A 26,237-nucleotide genomic window follows, 5' to 3' on the forward strand; every position below is an offset into this window, starting at 1 on the left:
GACCAGGTGTGTAAACGGCCGACCGAGGGACTCATTAACATGAACCTGCTTATGCAGCCTGTCAAGCATGTGTGGGCACATAGTTATATTCTTAAAATCAGTCAACATTTAAATGTTGTGTCTGTTTCACATGAAGACCTGGCATCTGGCTTGTGGTCTTTGCAGCTGGGGAGCCAGTAAAAGGATGATGTTCAAGTCACCATGCAAAGGGAGGTGAAGGTCAGAGATTTAATCTTTTGTGGAAGAAGTTGAGTAAATTAGACACATTTCAAGGCAATACAATAATGTGAGACTTAAGACAAGTTAAAGACATGTTTTATGTCATTCAACAAGTTAAAGGCAAGTCTTAAGACTATCAAGACAAGTGCATGTCAAGTCTCAAGTGCTGTCAGAAGACACGTTTTGAGTCCTTTGAAGTGCAAGTCTGACGTCCTTGGAAACAGATCCAAGTCAAGTCAAACATTTTATGTTTGTAAATATTATATAGGTGGAGGCTTCAAATAAGCCCAGTTGGCTGTTTGTCTCTTCCTGCACTGTGATATTCATTTATCTCTGATTTTTATTTTATTGTTTAAATTGTGCAAAAAAAAAAAAAAAAAAGCCATTGGGTCCAGTCCAAATCACCAAATCTCAAGTAGTTGAAGATGAGTCCAAGACAAGGCACGATGCCTCAGAGACAAGTTGAAGTCTCAAGAGCATCCTCAAGAGTCCAGGTCAAAGTTGAGTTTAAAGTTACTTGAGAAGAATCCAGCAGGATGAGTGCAGGTAAAACCTCAAGCTCTCCCACATGTTCCCAGACCTGTCAAAGACTAGTCTAGAGTTCTTCGAAAACAAGTTCAAGTCTAAGGTTCTTTGGGACAAGTCCAATTTAAGGGTCCAGGGTTCTTGGAAACCGATAAAAGTCACTAGTCACTCAAACTAGTCTAAGTCAAGCCATAAGGACTAGTCCTACTGCTATCTCAAGTCCTCCAAGACAAGTTAATCGAAAAGGAGTCCGGGTCAAGTCTAGGTTCCTTCGAACCAGGTCAAAGTCGAGTCTAAGTCTTAAATCCAGTAAGACAAGTCCAAGTTAGTCCCAAGTAATTCAAAAGTAAAATCCTTCTTAACAAGGACGAGTCTCAAACGACAGGAAGCAGGCGTTACTGCGTCCTATTAGTCTCAGAGCATGAGATCAAACACGGCAGTGATAAACAGCAGATCTTATTTATTCAAATAATGTTTTCTTTACATCAATGTTGTTGTTTTTAAATAAGAAAAACAGGCAAAGAGATGAAAAAAAACAACAACAAAAACACATATCAGACAACATAACTTACACCAACTAAAACGTAATAATGATCTCCAACAGTACCGAATCATCACAGAAGGTTCCTTGTGCTCTTTTTAAAGTCCGACACCGTCTGTCTGCTTCTGAATTCATCCGTCGACCTCGATCGCTGAATTAGTTTCAGGTAACCTCAAAGCAGTTCCCTGCTCGAGTGGAGACCAAATAAGAGCACAAGAATGTCCATTCATATCTTCATATCTTCACGGTTCAGGACAGCTTCATGCAGACACTAGCTTTGGTTGCTAAATACAGCAGAAACAGACTTTATGCAACGATGGAAATAAAGACTTCACATACTAAACAGAGGCGTCTACACCTCTGCAATGAGGAGTGCTACGACGTCTCCCGAGGACGAAACACAGGTAGATGTAGTTCCAACCGCTTGCCAACAGGTTCAGGAAGTTAACTACTGGAGGTGTACATGCTGTACGAATGTCGAAAATTATATTTTAATAAAAGTCCGTCAAGTCTGCCGCCGCCGAGCTCGAGTTAATTTCAAGTGTTGCCGGACTTTGAATCATACTTTAATAATGAAATATGGATTCTTGACACTTCATCCGTAATGTAATTGTTCTTTGGGAACATCGTTCTTCATGCTCTAAAAGCTTTGAGTGAAACGCCGTCATAATTTCTGAACAGTATCTTAAATCCTATGGTTCTACAACGACAATCGCAAATTTACATATTACTTCACTGACATATTTTGATGTGAACAAAGCGTCACTTCTTCTCGACCTTTATAGAGAGATTTTTTTATTTAAAAATTGCTTGTAAAAAGTTCAATTTCAGTATGAGATAATAAAACAGGACCACAAATGACTGAACGTAGGAGAACCACAGCAAACCAGGAACAAAATGATGTTCTCGACTTCATCTTAAACTCATCCATACAAATTACTGATGTTTCTAATGTCAAGATATGTCGAATCCTTTTGTCATTGCTTTTCATGTTTGGCATCTTACAAAAATGTGTTTAACAAATCTTGTGTACAAAGCTTTAGAAAGACCCTGAAAGGGGACCCTTCCTGTATTGATTGATCCGAGATTTTAGTTAATAACTTTAATTTCTGTGGATTGAGAACTGAGAGAACTCAAAAGTGAATTTACTTATCCCATTCGTACAGTCACTGTAATACATAGGCTTAGCCTATGTCACTGCACCGTTTGTGATTGCAAATCATTACAAAAGCTGTTAATAAATCATGAGGCGCTCTCCCAGGGTTGTACATTCACGTTTGGAGTGGACCGGGTCAGTTTGTTCATTCACTTAATTTGGCCAGGTGGGAACAAAACGTCCCATTCCATAAATACTCAAAAAGGAAGATGGATAGTCTGCAACGAATGATTATTTTCATTAGAATTTCATTATTAATCCTTGATTAATTAATGAAGTGTTAGTCGAGAAAAGGTTAAATATAGTGAGAAAAGTGCCAGAACCAAAGTTGATGTTTTCAAACTTCTTGTTTTAACCAACCCAAACACGTTTGTTTACAAAGATATAAATCAGAGTGAATCACATTTGAGGATCTGAATCTGAAGAACATTTACGACAATCAATTCAATCGACTAATAGTTTCAGCTTGAATGGGCGAGCTCTAACAAAGAAAACTCTGAACTCAAGGCCAACAGAGCTTTCAGTCACATCTAGCGGCCCAGTGGGATTCCCAGTGGGCTGCCTAGTGAGCTTCCTAGTGAGCTTCCCAGTGGGCTGCCTAGTGAGCTTCCCAGTGGGCTGCCTAGTGAGCTTCCCAGTGAGCTTCCCAGTGGGCTGCCTAGTGAGCTTCCCAGTGAGCTTCCTAGTGAGCTTCCCAGTGGGCTTCCCAGTGAGCTTCCCAGTGGGCTGCCTAGTGAGCTTCCCAGTGAGCTTCCCAGTGAGCTTCCCAGTGGGCTGCCTAGTGAGCTTCCTAGTGAGCTTCCCAGTGAGCTTCCCAGTGGGCTGCCTAGTGGGCTTCCCAGTGGGCTTCCCAGTGAGCTTCCCAGCGGGCTGCCTAGTGAGCTTCCCAGTGGGCTTCCCAGTAGACAACTAAGGAAATGCCTTCAAAAAAAGAACAGAGTAAATTAACCTTAAGTTAAGAATTGATTTTTATTTAATCACCATATCACAGGTCAAAGGTGAACTTTAACTCCTTGAACTGTGAAAACGGAAAAAGGCTGACGCTGTTTTCTGTCACACAAATGTAAGTTATGTATTCATATATAATGCCAAGCAGCATGATGATTGGTTGCTCTTCTCTACAACTTTGGGTTTGATGTTCAGTCTGAAGACATTTGAAGGACCATGACGACTTGTGAGGGGCACTTTTCTGACATTTATAATCAATAAAAGGAAAATAATTGTTCGTTGCAGCCTTAGAAAACACTTGTGTTCTTTAAAGCGGAGAAGAAGAATCAAAGCAAATAGCTCAGACAAATCCGCCATGTTTAGTCGCAGGAACTTTGATTTGTTTTCGACTTTGGGACCAAAAGAAAAGAAACCTGCAAACGGGACGGCATACGAATACTCTGTTTACACTGTGTAGGATTACTCATATCCCTCTTAAGCAGTCAGTTTATATACTTCACCAACATATCTGGGCCCGTAGATCTCCATCATTACTGATATACTTTGTTAAAACGCCATTTGATTATTAAGCAGAAAATACCTTAAATGTAAATACACTGCCGTCATTCTTGATACTTAAATGCTTCACGTCCCATCGTCACGTGCCTTTGGCTAAAAAGGGGCAGAAATCGGCACTACAAAAACGTGGCTTTACCGGGTTAAAACTTCCCTTATGCCGCAGCAACATCCACGATCACAAACCCGAATAACAGAACTTTAATGTACGAGAGCGGGCAAGCGTGGGAAAACAAATTCCCAACTTCCATACGTTAGTGCCAGCGGTGGCTGTAGAAATATGGCTTTGGCGGGAGGGTAGGGGGAGGGGCTTCAAAAACCAACACAAACTAACATCTCAAATTTCACTTTCAACCTCCGTCCACGTCGCCCATCCAGTCACACTTAAGGCCATCTCCATTTTCCAAACAGAACAGAGATTCATACAGATAATCAGCTCAGACAAGCATTTAAATAATCATAAAAACAGATGTGTGAGCAACTTACCAGTGAAGATAACGGACACACAGACAAACAAAAAGTCCATACTATAGAACATTATCCTCTATGTACAATGTCTCTGATCAAAACAAGACAAAAACTGAAATAAATCTGTCGCCGGACATGATTCCTCAATGAAAAAAGCAAAAGTACGTCCACCATCAGTAAGGGGTCGCGCTTTCTTTTCGAGTGGAAAGAAAGAGAAGACGTGAAATGTAAGCAGCCACACAAGACAAGGTGTCTTCATTCCCTTTACAAACAACACAAGCCGACGCCTTCTTCGCCCACATTCAGGAAAAAAAAACAGTACCCCTTGCTTTATTCTCTCCTCTTTTCTTTGATAGCCATGGTTTTCCTCAGAAAATCTGCTAAATTGTTTCACTATTGACTTCACTGTACATCTCACCACAGTTATCAAATAAAGTCCTGGACATTAAACTGCAAATAGGTAGCGAAAGCTTTTCCTTTTTTCATTCGCGGCAAAATATTATTCTTAATAAACGTAATCAATGCTGCAATAAAGTGCTAAAGCAAATGGCACAACTTCATTTCAAAAACTTGAGAAGAAAGGAAAATATTGAATTTCCGTCTGACATTGCAGAGCCACCATGTTAAAGATGATGCCTTTTATGCCTCTGGGGTTGGTTTTTCAGAGTCTATATTCGATAAATGTGTAATGATTGAAGTGACTACAGTGATGTACTTTATTAATTCATTTCAGAATTATGACCGAAAATAGGATGCAGGTCAAAAAACAGCCTGCAGAATACTTTAAATAATCGGCAATCAATAAATAAGAAACCATGTGCCAACACTGACAGTCTGTAGACGGTGGACTGGATCAAGTCTGAGGCCAAGTGCAACCCAAGAAAAATAAAAAAATAATAAAAAAATAATTCCAAAAGAGAGGAAAGGTTTCTGCTTTCAATATGTTGTTGGTATCCGTTGTTGCGGTTATGGAGACATTCACTGAGAAAGAAGAGTTCAGACTGGTTGTGGGAGCGGGGCGGAGGAAGTGACATCACACCCTGAGGAGGTCCTCGTCACTGTCATCCTCGTCCCGTTTCCTGTTGGTTGCCGTGTTGTTACCGTTATTAAGCCCCGAGGAGCGAGGCTTGCCGCTCTTCCTCTTCCTGTCCGACTCGTCCAGGAGGCCCACCAGGTCCTCATCGCTCTCCTCCTGAAACAAAAGGATTTCTGTGAGGTTTGGAGCACCAGAAAGCAAACACCTGGACAGATGTTGGGGCGACACACACCTGAAGGAAGGGGCTGCGATGGGCCGCAGAGTGCCTGGAGATTCCGGAGGACTTGACCACTCGCACCCCCGGGACGCTCAGCACCTCGTCCTCGCTGTCGTCGTCGTCGTCGTCATGCTCATCCAGCGAGAACGAGCGCAGGCCGGCCGTGTTCACCGGCTTGGTCGTGATGTGACCGTTGCCGTGGTTACTCCTCCCTCGGTGGGAGGACGAGGAGGTGGATGCGGGAGGTGCTTCGAGCTCCTCCATCAGCCACTCCATCTCCTCTTCACCCCCTTCTTCGTCCATGTTGACCTAAATATTTAGAAGTTAGAGGACACACACACACACACACAAACACACACCGAGTCATCCGGGATGAAATAAGACACCTTCACGCAAAAACGCTGGAGGGAAACATTCCCGCGTACTTTCACCATGTGGGCCGCCGTCAATGATCGGATGAATTGAGAGAGCAAGAGAAGCATTTCTTTAGATTCCAACAAATTCCAATTAACTAAGTAGTTGGCTGAAAAGGTTTGTCCACACTGGAACTGGAATCAGAATCGATTCATCCTTTACAACAACCTACCTTGGAATATTTATAGGCGACTTGGTTTCCTCTCCTGCAGCAGCCAGCAACCTTCTGGATCACCAGCTCTCTGTTGACGATGACGACGACGACAAGACAAACAAGCATTCATGAAAAATTAAAAGAACGTTCTCTAAATCTTTCAGCTTTCCTGCTTTTGTTGGATGCTCGTCTCACCTCCTCTCTTTCTTGTGGAGCAAAAGTCCGAGCAGACAGACGGACAGAACCACCAGCAGAAGACTCAGCATCACCCCCACCGCCTGGCTCCGCCTGTAGTGAGCAGGAGCCTCGCTGTCGCCGCCATCATCCCGGGTGTCGACAGTTCTACAAAGAAATCAAGAAGGACGACATATATACATATTTCCTTCTTTTTTGTATTCTTCTCCTGTAGTAAAAAAAACTATATTCCAATGGGAAAACTTGTGCTCACCTGAGACCACACACGGCGTCCGTGTGCCACACAAACAGATACTGGCATTCATCCGTCTCCAGCATGAACTCGGGGATGCCAACGCCTGCCGAGGGGTTACAGTGGAACATGATGGTGGACGACACCTTTTTGGTCTTCTCCCGCCCACATGCCGACTCAGAGGGCACCATCACGTCCAAGTTTCCTCCTGATGGGAAAGCAGAGGCGTTTTTGACATGAATAAGTTTGGATTGTGATGTTCACGTATTAGCGAGAATCAACCAGTTTTAATGATATTGACAACTTCTGCTAGTCCTTGTTTACATCCCTCCCACCCCCAACAATAGAAATGCGGCACTTTGTGAACTGTATCAGGCCATCAGTGAACAACAGACGGATTCACCATCCTCGCTGGAGATTTCAATCATGCTAACCTTAAGACTGTCCTTCTGAAACTACAGCAGCACGTTGATTCAACATTTTGGATCTGGTCTACACTACGCACAAAGGGGCGTACAAGCCCTCAACCCTACCCCACATTGTACTCTGACCACATCACCGACACGCTAATGCCAGCATACAGAGTGAAAGTCTCCAGACGGGTTCTAAAGCAGATACGGGTGTGGCCAGAGGGGGACTCCTCCCCCCCTCCAAGACTGCTTTGACACAACAGACTGGGGAATGTTTAAGCAGGCAATCACACAGACATTGAGGAGTACACAGACAATGTTACTTCTTACATTAGTACGTGCCTTGATGATGTGACCCATATTAAAACCATCACCACTCGGGCTAAACAGAAACCATGGTTGACAGGGCCATCGGCTACTGAGGGCCAGAAACAACGCCTTCAGAGCCAGGGATGAAACTGGCCTGAAAAGAGCGAGAGCCAATCTGGCGGTCGCTGTGCATGAAAGTGGGCGTGTTTTAAAGCACCAGAGGCCCTTTAGAAAACCTTAATTTTACTAGTGCAGGCTCTGACAATCTCCCCTATCAATGTGAACACAAACACAGACAGTCCTCCCATTTGTGTTGGATTTATCTTCAGGAAACTGTGTTTTGTAACGAATGTCATGGCAATCCGTTGTTGAGATTTAGACCAAAGGTGTACCAAAACAAACAACCACTTTATTTCTAAGTAAATACAGGGGAGACAGCGAATTCATTTTCAAACCACCAATCGCTGATTTCACAAAACTTAGCAAGAATGTACCTTTCACGTAGTACTTGGCCTTGCTGGAAGAGCCAATCCTGCGTCTGTAAAGCCCATTGAGTTTGACCTGGCAGATGTTGGCACCGAGACAGGTGGTCAGGGAGTTGTTGGTGATGCCAGACAACTGGATGTGGTAGATGTAGCGGTCGCCGTTGGGACGGATGTCTCCAGACGCCTGATGGTGGCTGAGACCACGGGTAGAAAATGACATGTTCTCTATCTCATTTATGCAGAAAAGGTGAGATATTTCAGAGCAGGATTAAGACGCAGGCGAACAGGTGGCGTGTGTGCTCGTTATACCTGAAGTAAAGCTTTCCGAGACTCAGGCTGGCTCCAGTGTCGGGGACCTGTATCGTCCCGTTCACCATCTCCACCTCATGCTGCTTCACAGCGCACGCCGAGCGAGTCGCCCAGCCAATCACAAACTCGCACGACGCCTCGTCAACGCTGTAACAGAAACAGAACAAGATGGTTTATTCCAATTTAAAACCAAAAACTAAGAACAGTATATATATATAAAGATGTGCAAATTCAACATCAAGGAAGTAGTTAAGGCAGGTTATATTGTGTCAACCTGATTTTGTATTAATCTAAACATGGGGGTACTGCTCAAAAGACACAATGTATCACCTCTTCAGTAAAATCCTTTATATCGATTGCAGACAACAAAACTCTATTATGATTGTGAGAGTCTGCTAATAAATGTTTGGCAATGTGCCTAGATTATGCTTTAATGAGAGAAAAATGTAAAGATATGTAAACTACTCTTTGTTCTGTTTAACTGGCAGTGAGATATGTCTCACTGCCAGTTAAACAGAACAAAGAGTAACAAGTTGAAGAATGGGGTCTATTGTCCATTGGCGCATTAGTAGTGAAGACCTCACAATGACAGGTGAGTGAATGACACAGATTTTGAACATGTAAAACAATCAATCTATTCTGCCACGCTTCAGTTATTTATTTATTTCATATAGATTTGAATTAAATAAGAACGTTTTTCCTCCCCCGACAAATCTAATCTCTTGCTTGTGGGGCTGAAAATGAAAAGCTTAATAATGTGTGTGTTACCTGATGAGTGCCGGGTGTCCAACAGTGGAGCCGCAGCTCAGCTGGAACACCGTCTTGGCGTGCACGCCGTTACCGCAGACATCTTCTCCCGCCGAGTACCTGACGGTAATCGTTCCATCTGCAGAAAGTAGTTTGAGAACTGTGATCTTGAACTTTTATAATGCACGGAATCAAAATCACAGCTTTGAGGGGTCACTCGCTTTACCTCAAAGCCTGCACTGAGTTCTGTTTCATGCAGAGTCCGTTTAGAGTTGTAGAACAGTAGTTAAATATTGTTATGTTATTTTACAAGCAACATGTTGATAGGCATACAAATGTTAATCCTAGGATATTTAAAAAAAAAAAAAAAACTTCAAGCAGATATCATTCTCCTACAAATAAGTCCTTCGAAAAAGCACACTGAAACATACATCACTTGACTACCCACCAACAGAGCTCATTTTCTGGGTATAAACTCGGCCCAGGGTCTGGGTCAGTCCCGTTGCTGTGCGCCGGCACACAGTTGCTCCCTCTGGACAACCCGGCAACCCACCGTGGATACCCTGACACAGGTTAACGAAGTACCTGGGGACATCAAAACAGGAAAGAGAGTCGTATTTGAATGTCAGGACTCGAGAAACGAAGGCTTTGATTTAGGTGTCCTTGCAGATATGTTCACCAATATTTTTTTTCTAGCATCTATTGTGAAGCAGGGAACATTATTGATGCTAAAATATTTGTTGTAATCATTTATTTTAGATTTAGGATTGAGGTGGCCTCAGTTCTGCAACCAAAGGTGGAGCAGACATGCCCAATATAATAACAAATACAATCCTCATGAAGACCAAGAGCAACACAGCACTTCATGTTCATGAAAAGCTTTTTTAATTAAGTTTCAAGATTTTTTTTTATACAGCCATTTGGGATTTTTGGGATCTTCACATTGCATTATAAAAAGGCGTTGAGAAAAGCCAGACTTACGAATCCCCTCGGTGGCTGAACTTCCAAGGCTCAGTGAGGGAGGACAGGGTTCGGAGGTCAAAGGTTTGATGCTGGCTGACCAGCTTACACTCCATCTTCATCGGGGGACAAACAGCGCTGGTGCGCCACTGAAAAGTGGCCGAACAACCCTCCGTCTCCGAGAGCAGCTGTGGAGAGCCGTGGTTTGCAGACTGGTCGCAGGTAAACAATATGGAGGACTGACGCTTAGCAGAGGCTGAGAGAGAGAGGCAGAAAAGTCATGGAAATGCAACACAAGAAAGCATTCTGGAAGGTTTAAACAAAAGTGTAATAAATATGCACAAGTACTTTGAAACAGTGAGAAAGATTAGTCGTTTATGTTAATAAGATGTGGACATTTTTCACCTTCTCTACATTTTGAATCCTGAACTTCCAAACTCAACTTTTCAAAGCATGAGTAATCGTCGGAGTAATAACGGGAGTTCACAGAGACGGCTTTATGGTGATCACATCTCTCTACTGTCAAAGAGCTGTTACCTGCATTGCAGAATCCCCACTTCTTGTCCCTGTCGTAGTCGGCAGTGGTGGAACACCACATCCTGCCATCTGTGCGTTCATCTTTGGTGCACGCTGTGTACGACTTCTTCATGAGAGTGAAGGGGAACACACACACGTCGCCATCACTTGTCCCTGAAACGCACAAACATACACATCAACTACTTTGATCAATTGCCTCCCAATAATTATGATCATATCGAATTATTATGCTCCATTTTTCTCCTGTTACTTTTGAGTCCACTGTGTCGGTCTTATCTATACTGACCTAGAACTATCAGCAGATTATACGAGTGAAGCTTTTTAAAAGGTAGATCCTTAGACTTCTGCGAGGGGGTCATAAACAAGGTGAGCATAGCAGACCTACCTGGTGGGCAGGGATCTCCCCCACCATACTGCATCAGTACGGCGTCCTCGTCATGTTTGAAGTCCATCGTCATGGCCTTGCTGATGCCAAACGATGAGGCAGATTGGTCCGAACCAGAACCAGACACCCGACAAACCGCGCTGTTCTTGCAGGCCGGCTCGGCCACGGAGCCGCAGACGTTGATGTGGTAGATGCCGGAGCTCGCTGGTACCTGATACAGAGAGAGTTAGCTTCACTACAGTGTTTATTTTATTTAGGGACAGCATGTAGGGTTTAGTGGCATCCAGCGATGTAGTTGCAGATTCCAACCAACTGAATCCCCCTTTGCTCACTCCTCCCTTTCCAAGACAGCATTTTGGATGTTCGCCTCAATCGGAGACAATCCGTACCATAATAACACTACTTAAAGAGCAATTTAAGTCAGACGGAGGCTGGCAGTTTCACAATTGTGTCCGAGAACTACAGAGGCCTCCAGGTAATGGAACGCCATGAAAGGCTCTTGATAGGAGCCAGTGTTTGGTTTGGCCATTCTGAGCTACCGTAGCAAAATGTATTTCATATTCCACCTTTACCTTCTCAAATAAAACAAGAATTGATTTAACAAGATGACGGGATTATTCATGTGCACCTCATGTCAAATGTGATCTTGGGGGACAGACAACAAGCCTTTGGAGCTCACCTGGACATCACCAGAGAGGGTGGACAGTTCAAAGGTGAACTGGAGCTGGGAATCTGTTAGCTGGCAACCGCTGGCGTTGGTGTGTGTGGCATCTGAACAGACTATAGGAGTCGCCCACTCAAACAGATAGACACATTCCTGCAGCCTCAGCATTTGTGGAGAGCCCTGGATGAAGAAATACAAAATCCCCAGAGAAGTAAAGTAAACAATGCATGTTCGAGTATAGACTTCTTATCATAAAAGGACATTGAAGTGCTGACTGACCAGCTCCAGGCCTCTCTGGCAGATAAAGATGATGGTCGAAGTGTAGTTCTGTGCAGGATCAGCCGCACACTTGGTGGAGCTGTTGTAGGTGATGGACACTTCCCCTGTAGCACTGTTGATCTCAGGACCGCTGGTGGTCCGCCCAATGTCCTTTAAGAGACAGAAAGAGAGAGCGTGTCAGAGAGAAAGAGGTGGCGGCAACGTTATTGAAAGTGACGGGAAGAGAAACAAAGACAGGACAAAAATAACAGAACATTCAGAAAGAAACTAAATCACAAAGCATTTTTCAACCCGGTTGTGATTCCAGCATTATTTGCCTTCAATTTTAAACAGCGTCTCTAACTGGGTCACGTATTGCTTGTTAGGATACTTTAGTAATGATGTCTCCCCACATGTAACAGATGCAAGACTGATATTTGAAACTTCTATTATCATTATTATAGTCTGTACACAAGTTTGACTGCTTTACTTTGTTATCAAAATGTAAAATTCAACATAAAATGTGTGCATAATGAGCAGATACTACACAAATCTTTACGCTAACATGTACGGTCTACGCTTTCTGCTTTTTTCATTGGGAGACATGTTTTAGTTTGTTTGCTTTCATAATAATTTGTTTGCGTAATCGTTTAAAGACATACATCAAAATGTTGCTAAATCTGTGTTACTAAACTGCAAAGATTGCAAAGCATAATTTCTTTAGGTCATCCACCTTAATGCACAATACATGGCAGATGGGTGCATCTGTGTAGTGATGAGGTTGATCTAATCTCGCAAAGAGAAGCAATGTAGTTAAAATATATAGATATGTTCTCGTACAGACTTTTCTATGAATATACCCGCCTTCCTTTATCCAAAGGAATATTATTTAGTTTAGGATTCTTGTTTTTACATAGCATTTATTTAAAATGTATTTTTGTTTATTTTATGTCGCACAAAAAGAGATCATGGTGCATTTCGAGTCACCAAATATATATTTACAACATTCTATTTGAGTACAAAATGCAGCACGTACTATGTATTGGTAATAAATAGCTGGAACTGAAAACCAGCCTTTATAATGGCTGTGCCTGTTGTCATCAAGAGGTGCCAACCTTTGCTAGTCATCAGTGCTCTAGTGTTCATTATAATAGGCATCAAACCACATGACTGAGGTCAAGGTAAACGGTCCTTTATCTCCCTTGTATGAAAAGAAGGCAAGCGTGGAGGAGAATGTGTGCGTCTGTGGTTGTGTTTGTTGTGTATTACCACAGGCGGTCCATTGTCAGGGTCTGTGCAGACGGCGGCTCCAGCGGGGCAGGTGACCCCGGGGATGGGGTTCAGAGGCTGGCAGATGTTGATGTAGAAGTCTGGAGATTCGTCACTTTGTTCCACGGCCTCGTCTGAAAGGACACAATAAAAGAGGATTCAAACAGAAATGTGGAAACGCTATATTTTCAGATGAATGTTTCGCCCCTAAATGATGCACATGGATGATAATACTCGCTGGCCTATGATGCATAATGTGCCACATTTGATCGGCGTTATTTTTGAGAATAGATTTAGAACTCCATCGCTGCATGCAAAGAAACTCAGCATATGACATGGTGACACCTTGGCCCACTGACCTGTTGCTGTGTAGTATCCACTGATGTGGATGAGGGGAGTCAGGTCTATGAGAGCAGAGCCGTTCTGGACCGAACACTTTACCTGGAAATGGTATCAAAAGGAAGCAAATAAATGCCAGCGGTACACCGTTGTAGTGTCACAGTAATAGTTTTCTGGCCTCAGAAAGACAAACTCAAAGCAAAGGAATTCAATCATTATATTCTATAAAGCGGCTGTTGAAATTGTATTAAAAAGTTTTCTTCTTTTGATCCTCTAGAGTTTTGAGAAGTATTCTGGAACAATCGAGTCGGGTACAATCCAAAACATTCCTACAGCGTCACATAATTCAATGCTGCATTGCTGTGTCCTATAATAATCCTTGAGAAGCTGATTGTAGTCTACTTGCAGGCTACACTCAACAAAAATTCAATTTGCTGTGTGAAATGGCCAACGCGGTACTAATTTACAAAGGAATGCTCCATATTATTTTTATAATTATTTGCTGTTGCGAAAATCTACTGTAGCCCTGAGAGGAAAGTGAGAACGCTTTGCCAGGAAAATCTTTCTAAGTTACTGTAAAGTTTGGGCAGGTTTATAATTTTTTTAATCAGGAACTTTTTTTAAGTGCTTGTGGTTGTAATATGAATGTTGACCACAAGAGGCACCACTACCCCGTGTTATAAGAAGGACTAAAAGCGTTCATGTTTTCTTTCAGATGAGTTTAATTTCTTCATGCACTCAAAACAAAAAAGGTACACATGTTGTGTGTTAGCAAGTTATGTAACATTACTGTTGTGTCTTTCTTGTACCTAGAAATATATTTTAAATGGGCGCCAATGCTCTTTGTCATATTTAGAGCATGGGGTAGCGATGCACTTATGTCTTATGTGGCTAAAATGGGTATTACAACCACAAACATTAGACAAAATGTTGATTTTCATCCACAGATTATAAAACAACAACAAATGTACTGAGAAAAATCAAAAGATTATTCTGGCAAAAGCTTCTTTTTTTTTTTCATGTGTTCTTATGTCATAAACAGTCTATTAAAAAGGTAACCATTTTTGTCACAGCACACACACATACAAACACATGCTGGGATCAGGTTGTGTGTAATTTATAACTTCCCATACATTTGATTTGGATTAAGCACATTGTTTATGTTGTTTATTATGTTTAATTGTCAGTTAGTTCTTTCCTACTGAAACAGGCCGAGCATACCGAGAGTCACCGTGTTCATCGGACTTATAGCGCTCACAAATAAACAAAACATACTTACTGGCTGTTCGCAGACCAGCGGTGTGTGGAAGGAGAAGAAGTGTGTGCAGGTCTCAGTGTCGGTATCAATCAAAACTGGCTCTGGCGGGGCTGAGCCCATGTTAGGTGGCCTGTACAAACACATTGTAAATATTCAACATAGCTGTGCTAACATGACAAACAGTTTTGGAAATAAAAGATCAATTATATATTTTAACTAACATTTAAACATAACTCCATTATATGAAATGTATTACATACAATCAAACATGCCCCTAACGGGTAATAATAAACGTGAAGTGAACTTTAAATGTCTTTAAAGGGCAATATTCTGAACCAGCTAAAGGACTAAATATATGCTAGTAAAAAGGGTTTAAACTCTTAAAACAAAAGAAGAAAATATTTAACTAAATCTTTAAAGAAGAGCTCGTCGGGGGCTCTTATCTCTCGCCGCACACGCACACGCACACGCACACGCACACAGTGACATTTTCAATGAAACTGTTATATTAGCTGTCCTTGGTTTTTTGAAGAGGTTATTATTTGTATTCTGATTAAATTGTGATGTGTTTTCAGGATTGCTTTTGTTGAGTTTTTTGAATATATAAAAATGAAAAAATAACAGAGGCTTATCGACGCTCTTTCCTCTTCCTTTAACATGTTATCCTTCAGATTTTTGTTTCTTGTATCTGATGATTGATGAATAAAATCAATCTATTATCAGTAATGAAAACAAATTATTAAAATAAACTAGGGAGAAAATCCAACTAAAAAGGCACAGGAAGGAGGGGCAAATACCTGCAGATGAAGTGGATGACGGCGTTGTGTTTGAGGTCGGGGTTTGCTGGACAGGGACTTCCGCCGCCATACGTCAGCTCCAGAACCTGATCCTTGTACGAGAGTTTCCTGCTCACCTGACCGCCGCTCATCACGGTCGTGGCATCCTTAATACACACAGCTGCAACACAATATGCATATAGAGATATTTGACAATAACTGCAACAATACAATAGTATTTAAAACCATTAGGTAGATTGCATCGTATTAAAAAGTACTACACGGGCACTTCTTTCCTGGATCTCACAAGGCATTTACAAGACATTGTTTATGAGCAAGTCATTTGATTCAGATTCAGCCGAGTATCTCAGATATAAACAAAAATTCAGCTCTTCACATTTTTGCAATTTTCTCATCAACTATAGCACTCACTTTATTTTCCAAAAATCCGGCACAGGCATCACAGAATTGTCTAGAAATGTGTATTTTGATGCAGGTTGAACATTTCTATTCCCGTAATTCTAATTACAAATTCAGACCTATTGTGCAGCTTTGGCTGAGGTCAGTGGCTTCAAGTGTAATGTGTAGGAAATAACACAGCTCCAGGTAAAAGAGCAGTCAATTATTCAAGAACCACTGGAATTGCAGCCCTCTTTTAAACACTCAACTGTGGCGGAAAACAGTGATGACGCATGTCCTCGGTGTAACATAAACCACACTGACGCCTGAGTAAGATTGAACAGTAACCAGGGGAGTAGTGAATGAGTTCTTAGTGAATCCAGCTCTCTTTATTTGCTGTTACTTTTAACAGTCTGCGGGAGATGTTAAGGCTGAAGACATCGCTGTCTGTATTTTGTTTGGCAATATTTTTTATGTCTTTTTTAAATAATTTCTATACAGGTCGAATAAGGATTCAACACACATCACCATGGCAAATGTGTTCGTCATGTTCAAACAAAAAGTGAAAACTGTCAACTGGGGTTCAAAGAATAATACATATTTTAGGACGGGGGATGCGGAGAAAATCAAATATCGCAATATTTGTAACAAAAACATTTTTATATATCAATATTGGGACGATATTGTAAGGTTGACTATTGGTGCTTTTACACACGACTCAGTTTAGACAACATTTTTCTTAAATAATTATCAGTAATGTGGGTGTAATGATTAATTTGGTAAAGGTGAGTACAGAAATTAACATCCCTTTACAGAGGCTCTGTCCTAATCTTTCCTTATACATATCCCACATTTAGAATCCAGCACCCTGTCTTTAAAGTCTAATAAAGCTAATGTTAAAGCTGGAACAACCAGTGAACACCAGTTATGTGAAATCAGTGACCAGTGAGCCTCCCGAGGGACTGAAGAGACATTTGTCTGCAGGCTTTGCAAGTCTCTCGTGTCCCGGCACCAACGCCTTTATGAAGATAATTCTCACTTTTGTTTTCTGAAAGATGACTCGGGGACACAGTCACTGGGTGGATGGACGTACCAGTTTCAGAGCTGCATCCAGTGTTGGACATGTTCCCACAGATGTTCATGCGGAACATCTTCCTGTGATCCTGATGATCGTACACAGTGTAACCTCCTTCCTTTGTCAGGGTGTTGAGATCAAACAAATGACCTAAGGGAGAAGAGGGTCACAGTTTATAGAAATGTAAATATTAATCTGTTTAAGTACATTCATTCTATTAAGTCTATTAAAACACAAAAACTGGGTCGTTATGCAAGTCTGTCATTTTTGCATTTCAGCACTACGTTTTTTCCCATTTTTATTGTGAAGAGACAGTAATATGATACATACTCGTAACAGGTATGCCCATATACAATACATGTACAGAGTTACTGTTGTCTGACCTGTAGCGGGATTGGTGACCATGCAGTTGTCGTGTTGGGTGCTGTTGAGTGGGCAGGCCGCCGCCGTTAACCAGAGGAAGGTGTACACACAGTCCTCAATGGCAGAGATCAGAGTAGGCCGGGAGTCCTGGATGGAATATAGGAACATACTCATTTTGCCATTTATATCTTTACTTTAATATCTGTCATTACTATATTCCGCTGGTGGCAGCGATTCTCCTCTTCTATGGATGTATTGCACCTGATGGTCGGGAACTCTGTCCAAAGGTTCCTGAACTATCAGAGAGTAATACTCCCCAGAAATGGACTTTCTTGCACATATTGATCCCAAACCAAATATGTTCACAGTAGAGAGCATCTATTACAACCAAGGTGTCAGTTCTTTCATTCGCCAGATAGAACTGAAATTATTGTGGGTACAGTTTCACACAAACCCCACAGACAGGAAATGGAACCGATTGTTTGCAGCTTACGGGAAACTTCTCCTCACCACTTTGTCTTTGTCACATTTAAAGCGGATGACGCTGCTCTTGTTGCGGCTTCCATCGGGACACGCCTGGCCGCTGGTGTACTGCAGCTTCAGGACCTTTCCGTCCCATGTAGGACCAGAATCCACCTGCCCCAAATTCACATAGTCCTCTCCGGCCTTCAAGCAGGACGCTGCATTGGAGGGACACTTCCATGTACCTGTCGCAAGGTGAGCACATAGTCAACTCTGACCGAGTCGGAAGACATTCAGTCTCAAAACGCTCTCTTGGAACTTGAACTCTGACCAAACAAACTAGAGCTGGACGCTACAGTATTACTGAATAGAAAGAACACAAGCATGCATGCTGACCTCCTTGCTGCACCAGCGCCCTGCAGACGTTGATGTAGAATCGGTTCTTCGTGTCCTCCGTAGAGGGCTCCACCTCCCAGTTTCGAGAGTCCACAGCCAGAGGGGAGAGGTCGTACGAGTGTCCCTGATCATCACTGATTACAGAGCACATATGCAAAGGATGACCATTCATTTTCGTACGTGTTTGAGGTCTGTACAGATTTCTGAGCTGTCATTACGTTGTCATGCATGTCTGTTCAGATACAAGCATTTTCCAGCAGGGGATCATACAGTAACTCTGATGCTTGGTGCAGATAAAGACTTCTAAAAAAATTCCCCTACCTTCAAAAGAAATCAAACCTAGGAATCATGTATTTTAAAAGGGCACCAATAAACATGTGTCCCTTTTTTGGAATACAGCTGAAGTACATTTAAAAAGGACACGCGTTAAAGAAAAATGAGAAACGGTATGAGAAGAAAACATAAACAACAGAGGAGGAGGAATAGAGAAGTAGGATTGTTACTTGTAGGAGCAGCTGGTGGTCTTGACTGGGACGCAGGCCAGAGCGGTGGGCCAGCTGAACAGGTAGGTGCAGTCTGGAGTCTCCTTGATGAACTCTGGTGTTCCCTTAAGGAGTGAATCGACACGACACACAATGAGTTACTACAGAGGTACAGAGCTGGGATGAATTTCTGTTCTGTAAATAGAGAAACGTTAAATGAACAGCCACTGTAAGAAACACAAACAAATAACAAAAGATTGTGACATTTATTTATCACAAACCCCTTACGTGAAGGCCTTGACTCTTTACACTTAGTACACAGAAAGGACCTGCAGGGATTCATTATTATTATTTTAAATAGGTTTTAATTAATGTTTTCAAATAACAGCCCTTTAAAAGCCAATAGGATCTGTGGGATCAGCTGGTTTTCCTTCTTTGTGTTTTTATATGTGACACTCACAGGATGCCTGTCAGGGTGGCAGGAGAAGTAGATCTCAGTGGATCTTTGGTATATCTTATGACAGGCCTCTCCATTAGTGTAGTTCAGGATGAGCTGGTCTCCCACATAGCTCAGAACCTGGGATGCCATTCCTGCACACACGCAATATTAATGACACGCATTACTAAATACAACACAACATTAAATATCAAGAATATTCAAGCTGTTTTTTAGTTTTCTTTGCCATACCTGCAATCTTGTGGTTGTCACCTTGCACTTGGCAGGAGGAGACAGTTTCAAGGCCTGTGTCCTTGTGGGTGCAGATCCCTTTCTTGAGCCCCCCGCAGACCGACAGGTGGTAGACGTACTTATCACTGCTGACGGGGTAATCTTTACCCTTCAGAGAGCTCAGATCTAACTCGTAGCCACTCTTGAGGTCACGAACCCGGCAGTCATCACCTAGGAAGACACGTAATGGATGGTGACCATGGAGGCACATACTCTCGTTTCTCCACCATCACAGTTTAATCAAGATTAGTGGTCAATGCTTTCCTTTTAATGATCACATTCCAAACATTTAAAATAGCAGCGTTATCTGCACAAACTCCACAATAACAGCAGTTTTAATCTTCACACACACGCGCACGCATGCACACGCACACACACACCTTGCGACTTCCTGATGGGGCAGGCCTCAGAGGTCCTCCAGATAAAGACATATTCACAACCAACTTTACGGTCAAACATGGGGGAGCCCTAAAAAAAGACAGACAGACACATATACACTAAAAAAAATTAGTTCTCATGGAATATCCAAATAGCAAACTTTTTTTTTTTTATCTAATAATAATAATAATAATAATAATAATAATACTGACCGGGTTGTCATCGCACTGGAAGATGATGCGTGTTGAGTAGCGGGATGCGGAGCCGCACAGGTCTCCGTTCTGGTACACGATGCTGATGGAGCCGTCCTCCGCTGCCTGGGGGCTCGACTGGACGTATCCCAGGTTGTATGTCTTCCCATCAATCATGCCACAGGCACCCAAAGGACCCACTGGAGAGAAGAAAATAATGTATTTAACGCCTAGACTGTAAATAGAAGTGGACGCAATTCACAGGCCTTGTAGTGAGCAGTTTCATAGGCAAAGAGACATTGCTGTTGAGTTTTCCAATTAATTATTATTATTATTATTATGATGATATATTAGCATCTACTGTCTTTTTACTGTCCATTTGTCCAGTTGCTCTTTTTGTGAAGCACACTGAGCTTTGAAAAGTGTAGAGCTAGTTTCAGGTGAAAATAAATAAAGAATTCACTTTTGAGTGTCTCTGACTGATGGGATGTAATATTCCAAAAACTCCATATTATTACGTTATAGACCGTTTCAAGAGAGTTGCCACAGCGCATCATGCATCAAAGACACAATTGATACATAATGAAATTAGTTGGCTAAAAACAATTTTAATCGATTAGATGTTGCAGATCCAATCAAAAGCCCAAGTCAGTTAATATCTCTTATTTAATGTGTATATGTCAGCGGACCAGGTGGGGGAACATGAAGGAGCATACTGACCTGGACAGTCACTCACTGGAGGGAGAGGTTTGCAGACGTTGATGTAAAACCTGCGGGATTTCACAGCATCTGTATCTATGGCGATCCAGGGGCTGTCCTCTCTGTCCCGGATCAGGTGCCTTAGGTCATACTCATGACCATGGGAATCTAGAGGCAACAGAAAAGTAGATTTACACACACACACACACACACACACACAAAAGAAAAAAAAACAGTACTTTGACATTTATGAAATGGTGTAATTCTGTGTGTGTGTCCGTACCAATGATCTGGCAGTCAACTGGTGCAGGGATGCAGGCCAGAGCGGTGGAGAACTCAAAGAAGGCGTTGTGGACCACGTGGTTCGGTGAAGTACTCAGGTCCTCTCGCAGCAGTTTTAAGGAGCCAGGTTGAGCGGTTGTATTACACACAAAATTTATGGTGAAGGTGTCCCGAGTCGCTGATGCAGAAGGGAAATGTAAATAGAGGGGGAAAAAAAAAGTGCAGAGTTAAGAAAAATCTTTAAACGTCTTAAATGTTTGAAGTCACACCGCTGTAAATACAGTATTACGCAATGTCACCACAGCTGAAGTGAACTATTGCATGTTAAAACATGAGACTCTTAGTTAATGTAATTCAATACCCGTGGGCTCGTCCAGGGTTCCCTTATACGTTAGTGTGAGCAGGCCATCGGTGGAGTACTGGAGGGTCTTCTCCACCGCGACTGGGTTCAACGGATGCCCCTCATCCAGCTCACAGCCGGCCATGCCCGCTCCGCACTCTGCCACCTCTGAGCAGATGTTCACCTACAGGGTGTTGAGGAGGAAGGGTTACACTTCTGTCATATTTTGAAGGGAGCGCTAGCCTTATATTTCAAAAGACAAAAGTCTCATGATGCTTTTAAAACACTACTTTCAAAAAAAAAAAGGGAAAGACTGGAGTTCAACTGCAGAACTTCTCCCAGAGACTAGGAACCTTTTGAAGAACTCATTGCGTTTCACCCGACGGGACACGGGTCGACAAGTATTTACTGACGAACTGTAGTGTTAGTGGGTTTTTTTCAGTTAAGTTCAAGGTATAATTTAAGAGCAGATACAGAAAATAAGCATCTATTTTGATAATGGATAAATCCTAGTTTTTCAAGGAAAAAGCTGAAATGTCAATATTTTATTTTTGTATTGGTTGGAGATGGTTCACTATTCTCAAATATTATATAGACATATGAAACGATGAATCTGTGATTGTAATAATTGTTGGTTGCAGTGTTTTTTTAAATGTATAAACCCAGTTTATATAAATTAAATAAAATAATAAAATCCCATACTGTTGCGAGCATGACTGGCACCAACACGGGTGATACCATAGCCGTATAAAAAGCTACGTGTAGAGCAGCTCCCACACTTCAGCTATATCACACAAATACATCTTAGTAATGCATGAGAGATGCATTATTTATAGTTAGCAAAGTGTCGTGACTGTAACTATCTTACCTGGAAGTCTTTGCCATTCGCATGTGTCTTGTATCCAGTCTTAGATGCCAAAAGCTGAAGGTTGAACTCAAAGCCAGTGATGGGATCCACCACGGTACAGTTCTGAGACACAAAGACACGATTTCCAAATATTGTATTATTGTAATTATATAAATTTCCCAGCGTCACATCTTTCCATATCGTTGTCTCATCAGTGTGGATACACAAGCTAAACAAAGGATGAGATGATGTTGTAATGCAGCTGGACTCACGTTGTTCGTGGTGGTTTTGATTGCGCAGGCCGCCCTGGTCTCCCACATGAAGTTGGAAGTACAGTTCTGGTACATCAGGAACCTTGGGCCCATTGACTGCGCGGCGTGGAACACAAACAGAGCCACACCTCAGACACGTAACGCCGAGCGTCAACAAGAAGCGCTGCACTGGATAAACAGCGGCGACTCACCACAGCTCCTCTGGAGCAGACCAGGTGGATGCGCGTGGTGTGCGTGAGCTTCAGGCCGTCCGACACGCAGGCAGAGCCGTCCGTGAACTCCAGCAGCAGCCGGTCCCGCGCCTCGATGATCGGCCCTCGCTTGGAAATACCCAGGTTACTGACGGATACAACCTCCTTCGGAGAGCCCTGAAGACAGAGGGGAGGAAACGGCTCCTGAATCTAATTTCTAGTGTTTTGTATTTGCCATTTTAGAAAGGTGCATTATGTGATATTTTCATAGTTTTTAAAGTTACAATTCTGTTTCACAAACCTGCTCGGATATATACTTCATTTGGCAGACGGACGCGTGGCGGTCGCAGCCTGGTACAGCGTTGATAGGCCGACATATGTTGATGTAGTACTTCTTAAGGTTCATGGAGTCGGACAAATCCATGACCTGCCAGTTGCTAATGGAGGTGGAGCGTGACAAGCTGGAGGCAGAAGAAGATGAACAAATGCTGGACTGAATATGATTCTCTTCCTCTTTGTTCTTTTCTTTTTAATCTTGATTTTATGAGTATTTGGACAAGTGGGTTTTGTACTACAGCGTATTAGGACCATTGTAGGTTAAACTAATTATTATTATGGAAGGAAGCGGGGGTAATACTCCGAGAATAAAGTGGTACATTTCTGAGAGAAAAAAATGACACATTTAGGAAAAAGAATGTTATAAAGTCATACATTAAAAAAAATTTAAAATAAATCTGAAAATAGTTTTTGTCAAGGAACCACATTGCTTTACTTTGCTCGGTTGGATCAACCTCATCACACCAGACACCACCACTCACCATGCATTGTGCTCGAGGTGGATGACCTACGCAAAATATACTAATAAAGGATTTTAGCCCATAAATCACTATATTATCGTAATATTGCAGCCTTTGAAGATAAACTACCTTTGGGTCTATTCAGAAGAAGACAACATACTGTTTTGAGTTTTCTTTTATTAATTACCCCGTCCCCAGCTCCAGATTTATTTTCTACCTACAATGTGTTAAGGTACTTCGTTGTAGTTATGTGTATGTCGTTTTGTGACTGCTTGGGAAATTAACACAATATGTATCCATGCATTACCTGGATAAGTCGTACTGCTCAAGAGTGGTGGGATCTGTCACCAAACACTCGTGAGGCCTTTCAGGACATGCGTAGGATGTATACCAGCGGAAGTTATAAGTGTAATTGTCCTCAACCTGGATGCAGAAAATTAAGATTAAAATTACAGGTCACACAGAGGCTAACCAAAGACCATAAATAAACAAATGCAGTCCATCAGCAACATGCAGAGGCAGTTTACCTGGAATTCGGGTTTACCAACTCCAGCTTCTGGGTCACAGAGGAAAGAGATGAGAGAGGATCTGCGAGTGTGTTGTTTGTTGTTGTACTGGGAGCCGTTACTGTAGGTTAGCTGGATCAGGCCATCGTAGTACGACAGGCGGGAGTTCGCTTCCCCAAGACTCCAAGAACTGATGTGGTAGTAAGAAAATGTAGAGTAAGCCATCATATTGTCATGTCTATCAAAGGAAAACTATATATATATATATATATATATATATATATATATATATATCTGCAACGCCGTATTTATCGTAAACTATATGGTTGTGAATAACTTCCTGCTTGCGCGCCCATGCCTTACCTCTTTTCGACCTGACATGTGCCGGCCTTCTCAGGACAGCTGGCCGCCTTGACAGGACCACAGACGTTGATGTAGTAGTCATAGTTGCCGCTGGTGAGGTTGTAGAAGCCACCGTCGGCTTTGGAGAGAGGCGACAAGTCGAAGGAGAACCCTGTGGAGCAACGCAGGCCAGTTATAGAGGAAGATTGAAGCCAAAGTGGAATAAAAAAATGCATCCTGGTAAATAATATTAATATTGATCAAAATCCTTGGGATTATCATTTTGGCCATAATCTTGCTGCCCTACTTATTTCCTCTTAAAGAGTCGGGTCACTTCTTAAATACGTGTCTATTAGAGCTTCTGCTTGTTTTCCCCGAAGACTGAATTTCATAAAAAGCGTAACTCTGGAACCAATTTAAAAATCAACTGACAGACAGCTTCACACATGAGAGGATTTGCTACTTTTCTACGTTTTATATGGTAGTAAAATATATTTGGAATGTTGGTTGGATTATACATCCAGTTAAAGGAAAGCCTTGGTATTTTTCCGCTTGGACCTTATTTTCCCATGTTTTTTGGTCACAGTGATTAATGGGGTCCACATTTTTTAATATGCGTCCAGTGAACGAGCTGCGGTCTAATTGTTCGGGGCAATTCCTCATCCTCATTTGTGAAGCTGTCAATTGATTAATTTAGATGTATTCAAAATAATTGTTAGTTGCAGCCTGAAGTCGAAGCCCTCTCATGATCTCAGAAAGGGATGAATCAGCTGGAGGAAAACTTAGATGCTCAAAACACGACGGATCACCGTACGTTTGTTTAGAGCTGAAACTTATTAAACATAATTGCTTCTTTCTCGCCTTTTCCTTCCCTGCTGTGTTTTTCTGGCTCGAGGGAAATATTGATCAGTCGGTTACCGCGCTGATCAAACGCTCATGCTCATACCAGCCTGAGGGTCCTCCACTTTGCAGTCGTCTCCCTGAGTCTTGGAGAGGACGCAGGCGGCGGCAGTGTACCACTCCAACTCGTACACACATCCGTCAGCCGAAACGCTACGAAGGACGGGAGCGCTCTCCAGATCTCCTGCAAGGAGGGCGAGAAGGAGAAAAGGGAAGGAGGAGACAACAACAACATAAACACAAGCACACATAAATTAGAGAGAAAAACACTGAGCATATTAAACATATTGAAGATAAATATGTGTAATGACCACTCCGCTCTTTGTTCAGCCTACCCGGTTTGCACTTGAGGGTCAGGATAGTTTGGATCCTCGTCTTTTTATTGATGCAGAAACTTCCATCGGTATACACCAGTCGGATGTCATTTCCAATTTTAGTCTTCTGGGGAGATGAGAGGAAGCTGCCGAGGCTGATGGCCCCGAGAGCCTTATCTGAGGGAGGGAGAGGAACAATCAATAAACTAAGGCTACAACTTTCCCTGACACTTTCATGAATTTGGCAACGTTTGTACAACTCCTCGACCTCCCTACGTCTTTCTACCCCCATCATCCTCCCCCCTTGCGTAGACTCTTACCCACGGCACAGATGGAGGCATTCACAGGGCAGTCGGCAGCTGCACCCGTCTGGATGACTTTGTGACAGACATTCAGGTAGAAACGGGAGTCCGGCTTTGGAGATTTAGCATCCACCGCCTCCCAGTTCCCACCGACATCTGACCCTGAAGCAGCCAAAAGACACACGGAGGAAAGGTGAGGTTTCAGCAACAAATCTTTCGCCTCAACAGGCAGAGTAGAAATGTTTCTACCATGAGTGGATGTGGCCACAACCATATTGCCTCTCACCAGGGTATCTTGTGAGGGGTGAAAGGTCGTAGTGTTTGTTGTCGTCTCTGACTCGACACAGTAGATTCTCTTTCTCCTTGACGCAGGCGAAGGCCGTCTCCCAGTCAAAGTAATAAGTGCAGTCCGTCTCCCCCGTAAAGACTGGATTCCCTCGCCCGCCGTTGGCTGCAGAAAGTAAGGCACACCGTGGATTAAGGGTGAGTTTTGACGCGATTCCACCTGACTGACAATTTTTAATAAATGGTGCTTTTCAGTTTGGAAAGTCGACAGTCAAAAATAAAAATCCCGAATTTGGGGGAGATATTTTTTGAGAAACTCCA

At 42.5% G+C, this 26,237-nt stretch overlaps 1 protein-coding gene across 2 annotated transcripts in view; it reads right to left on the reverse strand.

Annotated features, from left to right (window-relative positions):
* Nucleotides 1-3,391: 3,391 nt before the first annotated feature.
* igf2r (insulin-like growth factor 2 receptor) overlaps nucleotides 3,392-26,237 on the reverse strand; it is a 38,150-nt gene continuing 15,304 nt past the window's right edge. For both annotated transcript variants that reach the window (XM_034527328.1, XM_034527329.1), the window contains 41 exons: nucleotides 25,918-26,082; nucleotides 25,650-25,793; nucleotides 25,351-25,506; nucleotides 25,062-25,199; nucleotides 24,137-24,287; nucleotides 23,795-23,963; nucleotides 23,575-23,690; nucleotides 22,772-22,931; nucleotides 22,471-22,647; nucleotides 22,280-22,375; nucleotides 22,029-22,130; nucleotides 21,182-21,344; nucleotides 20,822-20,998; nucleotides 20,560-20,706; nucleotides 19,861-20,039; nucleotides 19,651-19,738; nucleotides 19,232-19,441; nucleotides 19,004-19,134; nucleotides 18,565-18,668; nucleotides 18,062-18,195; nucleotides 17,714-17,910; nucleotides 17,224-17,350; nucleotides 16,859-16,990; nucleotides 15,388-15,547; nucleotides 14,612-14,720; nucleotides 13,353-13,434; nucleotides 12,994-13,127; nucleotides 11,746-11,895; nucleotides 11,482-11,646; nucleotides 10,803-11,013; nucleotides 10,418-10,570; nucleotides 9,902-10,136; nucleotides 9,369-9,505; nucleotides 8,942-9,059; nucleotides 8,174-8,320; nucleotides 7,874-8,058; nucleotides 6,682-6,868; nucleotides 6,429-6,575; nucleotides 6,252-6,321; nucleotides 5,681-5,974; nucleotides 3,392-5,604 (listed from right to left, as the gene is read on the reverse strand). In XM_034527328.1, coding sequence (XP_034383219.1) covers nucleotides 5,446-5,604; nucleotides 5,681-5,974; nucleotides 6,252-6,321; nucleotides 6,429-6,575; nucleotides 6,682-6,868; nucleotides 7,874-8,058; nucleotides 8,174-8,320; nucleotides 8,942-9,059; nucleotides 9,369-9,505; nucleotides 9,902-10,136; nucleotides 10,418-10,570; nucleotides 10,803-11,013; nucleotides 11,482-11,646; nucleotides 11,746-11,895; nucleotides 12,994-13,127; nucleotides 13,353-13,434; nucleotides 14,612-14,720; nucleotides 15,388-15,547; nucleotides 16,859-16,990; nucleotides 17,224-17,350; nucleotides 17,714-17,910; nucleotides 18,062-18,195; nucleotides 18,565-18,668; nucleotides 19,004-19,134; nucleotides 19,232-19,441; nucleotides 19,651-19,738; nucleotides 19,861-20,039; nucleotides 20,560-20,706; nucleotides 20,822-20,998; nucleotides 21,182-21,344; nucleotides 22,029-22,130; nucleotides 22,280-22,375; nucleotides 22,471-22,647; nucleotides 22,772-22,931; nucleotides 23,575-23,690; nucleotides 23,795-23,963; nucleotides 24,137-24,287; nucleotides 25,062-25,199; nucleotides 25,351-25,506; nucleotides 25,650-25,793; nucleotides 25,918-26,082 — 6,206 coding nt within the window. In that variant the 3' untranslated portion in view covers nucleotides 3,392-5,445. The remainder of the gene's footprint in view (nucleotides 5,605-5,680; nucleotides 5,975-6,251; nucleotides 6,322-6,428; nucleotides 6,576-6,681; nucleotides 6,869-7,873; nucleotides 8,059-8,173; nucleotides 8,321-8,941; nucleotides 9,060-9,368; nucleotides 9,506-9,901; nucleotides 10,137-10,417; nucleotides 10,571-10,802; nucleotides 11,014-11,481; nucleotides 11,647-11,745; nucleotides 11,896-12,993; nucleotides 13,128-13,352; nucleotides 13,435-14,611; nucleotides 14,721-15,387; nucleotides 15,548-16,858; nucleotides 16,991-17,223; nucleotides 17,351-17,713; nucleotides 17,911-18,061; nucleotides 18,196-18,564; nucleotides 18,669-19,003; nucleotides 19,135-19,231; nucleotides 19,442-19,650; nucleotides 19,739-19,860; nucleotides 20,040-20,559; nucleotides 20,707-20,821; nucleotides 20,999-21,181; nucleotides 21,345-22,028; nucleotides 22,131-22,279; nucleotides 22,376-22,470; nucleotides 22,648-22,771; nucleotides 22,932-23,574; nucleotides 23,691-23,794; nucleotides 23,964-24,136; nucleotides 24,288-25,061; nucleotides 25,200-25,350; nucleotides 25,507-25,649; nucleotides 25,794-25,917; nucleotides 26,083-26,237) is intronic.

The sequence above is a fragment of the Cyclopterus lumpus genome, chromosome 24 (genome assembly GCF_009769545.1).
Source record: "Cyclopterus lumpus isolate fCycLum1 chromosome 24, fCycLum1.pri, whole genome shotgun sequence".
NCBI lineage: Eukaryota > Metazoa > Chordata > Actinopteri > Perciformes > Cyclopteridae > Cyclopterus > Cyclopterus lumpus.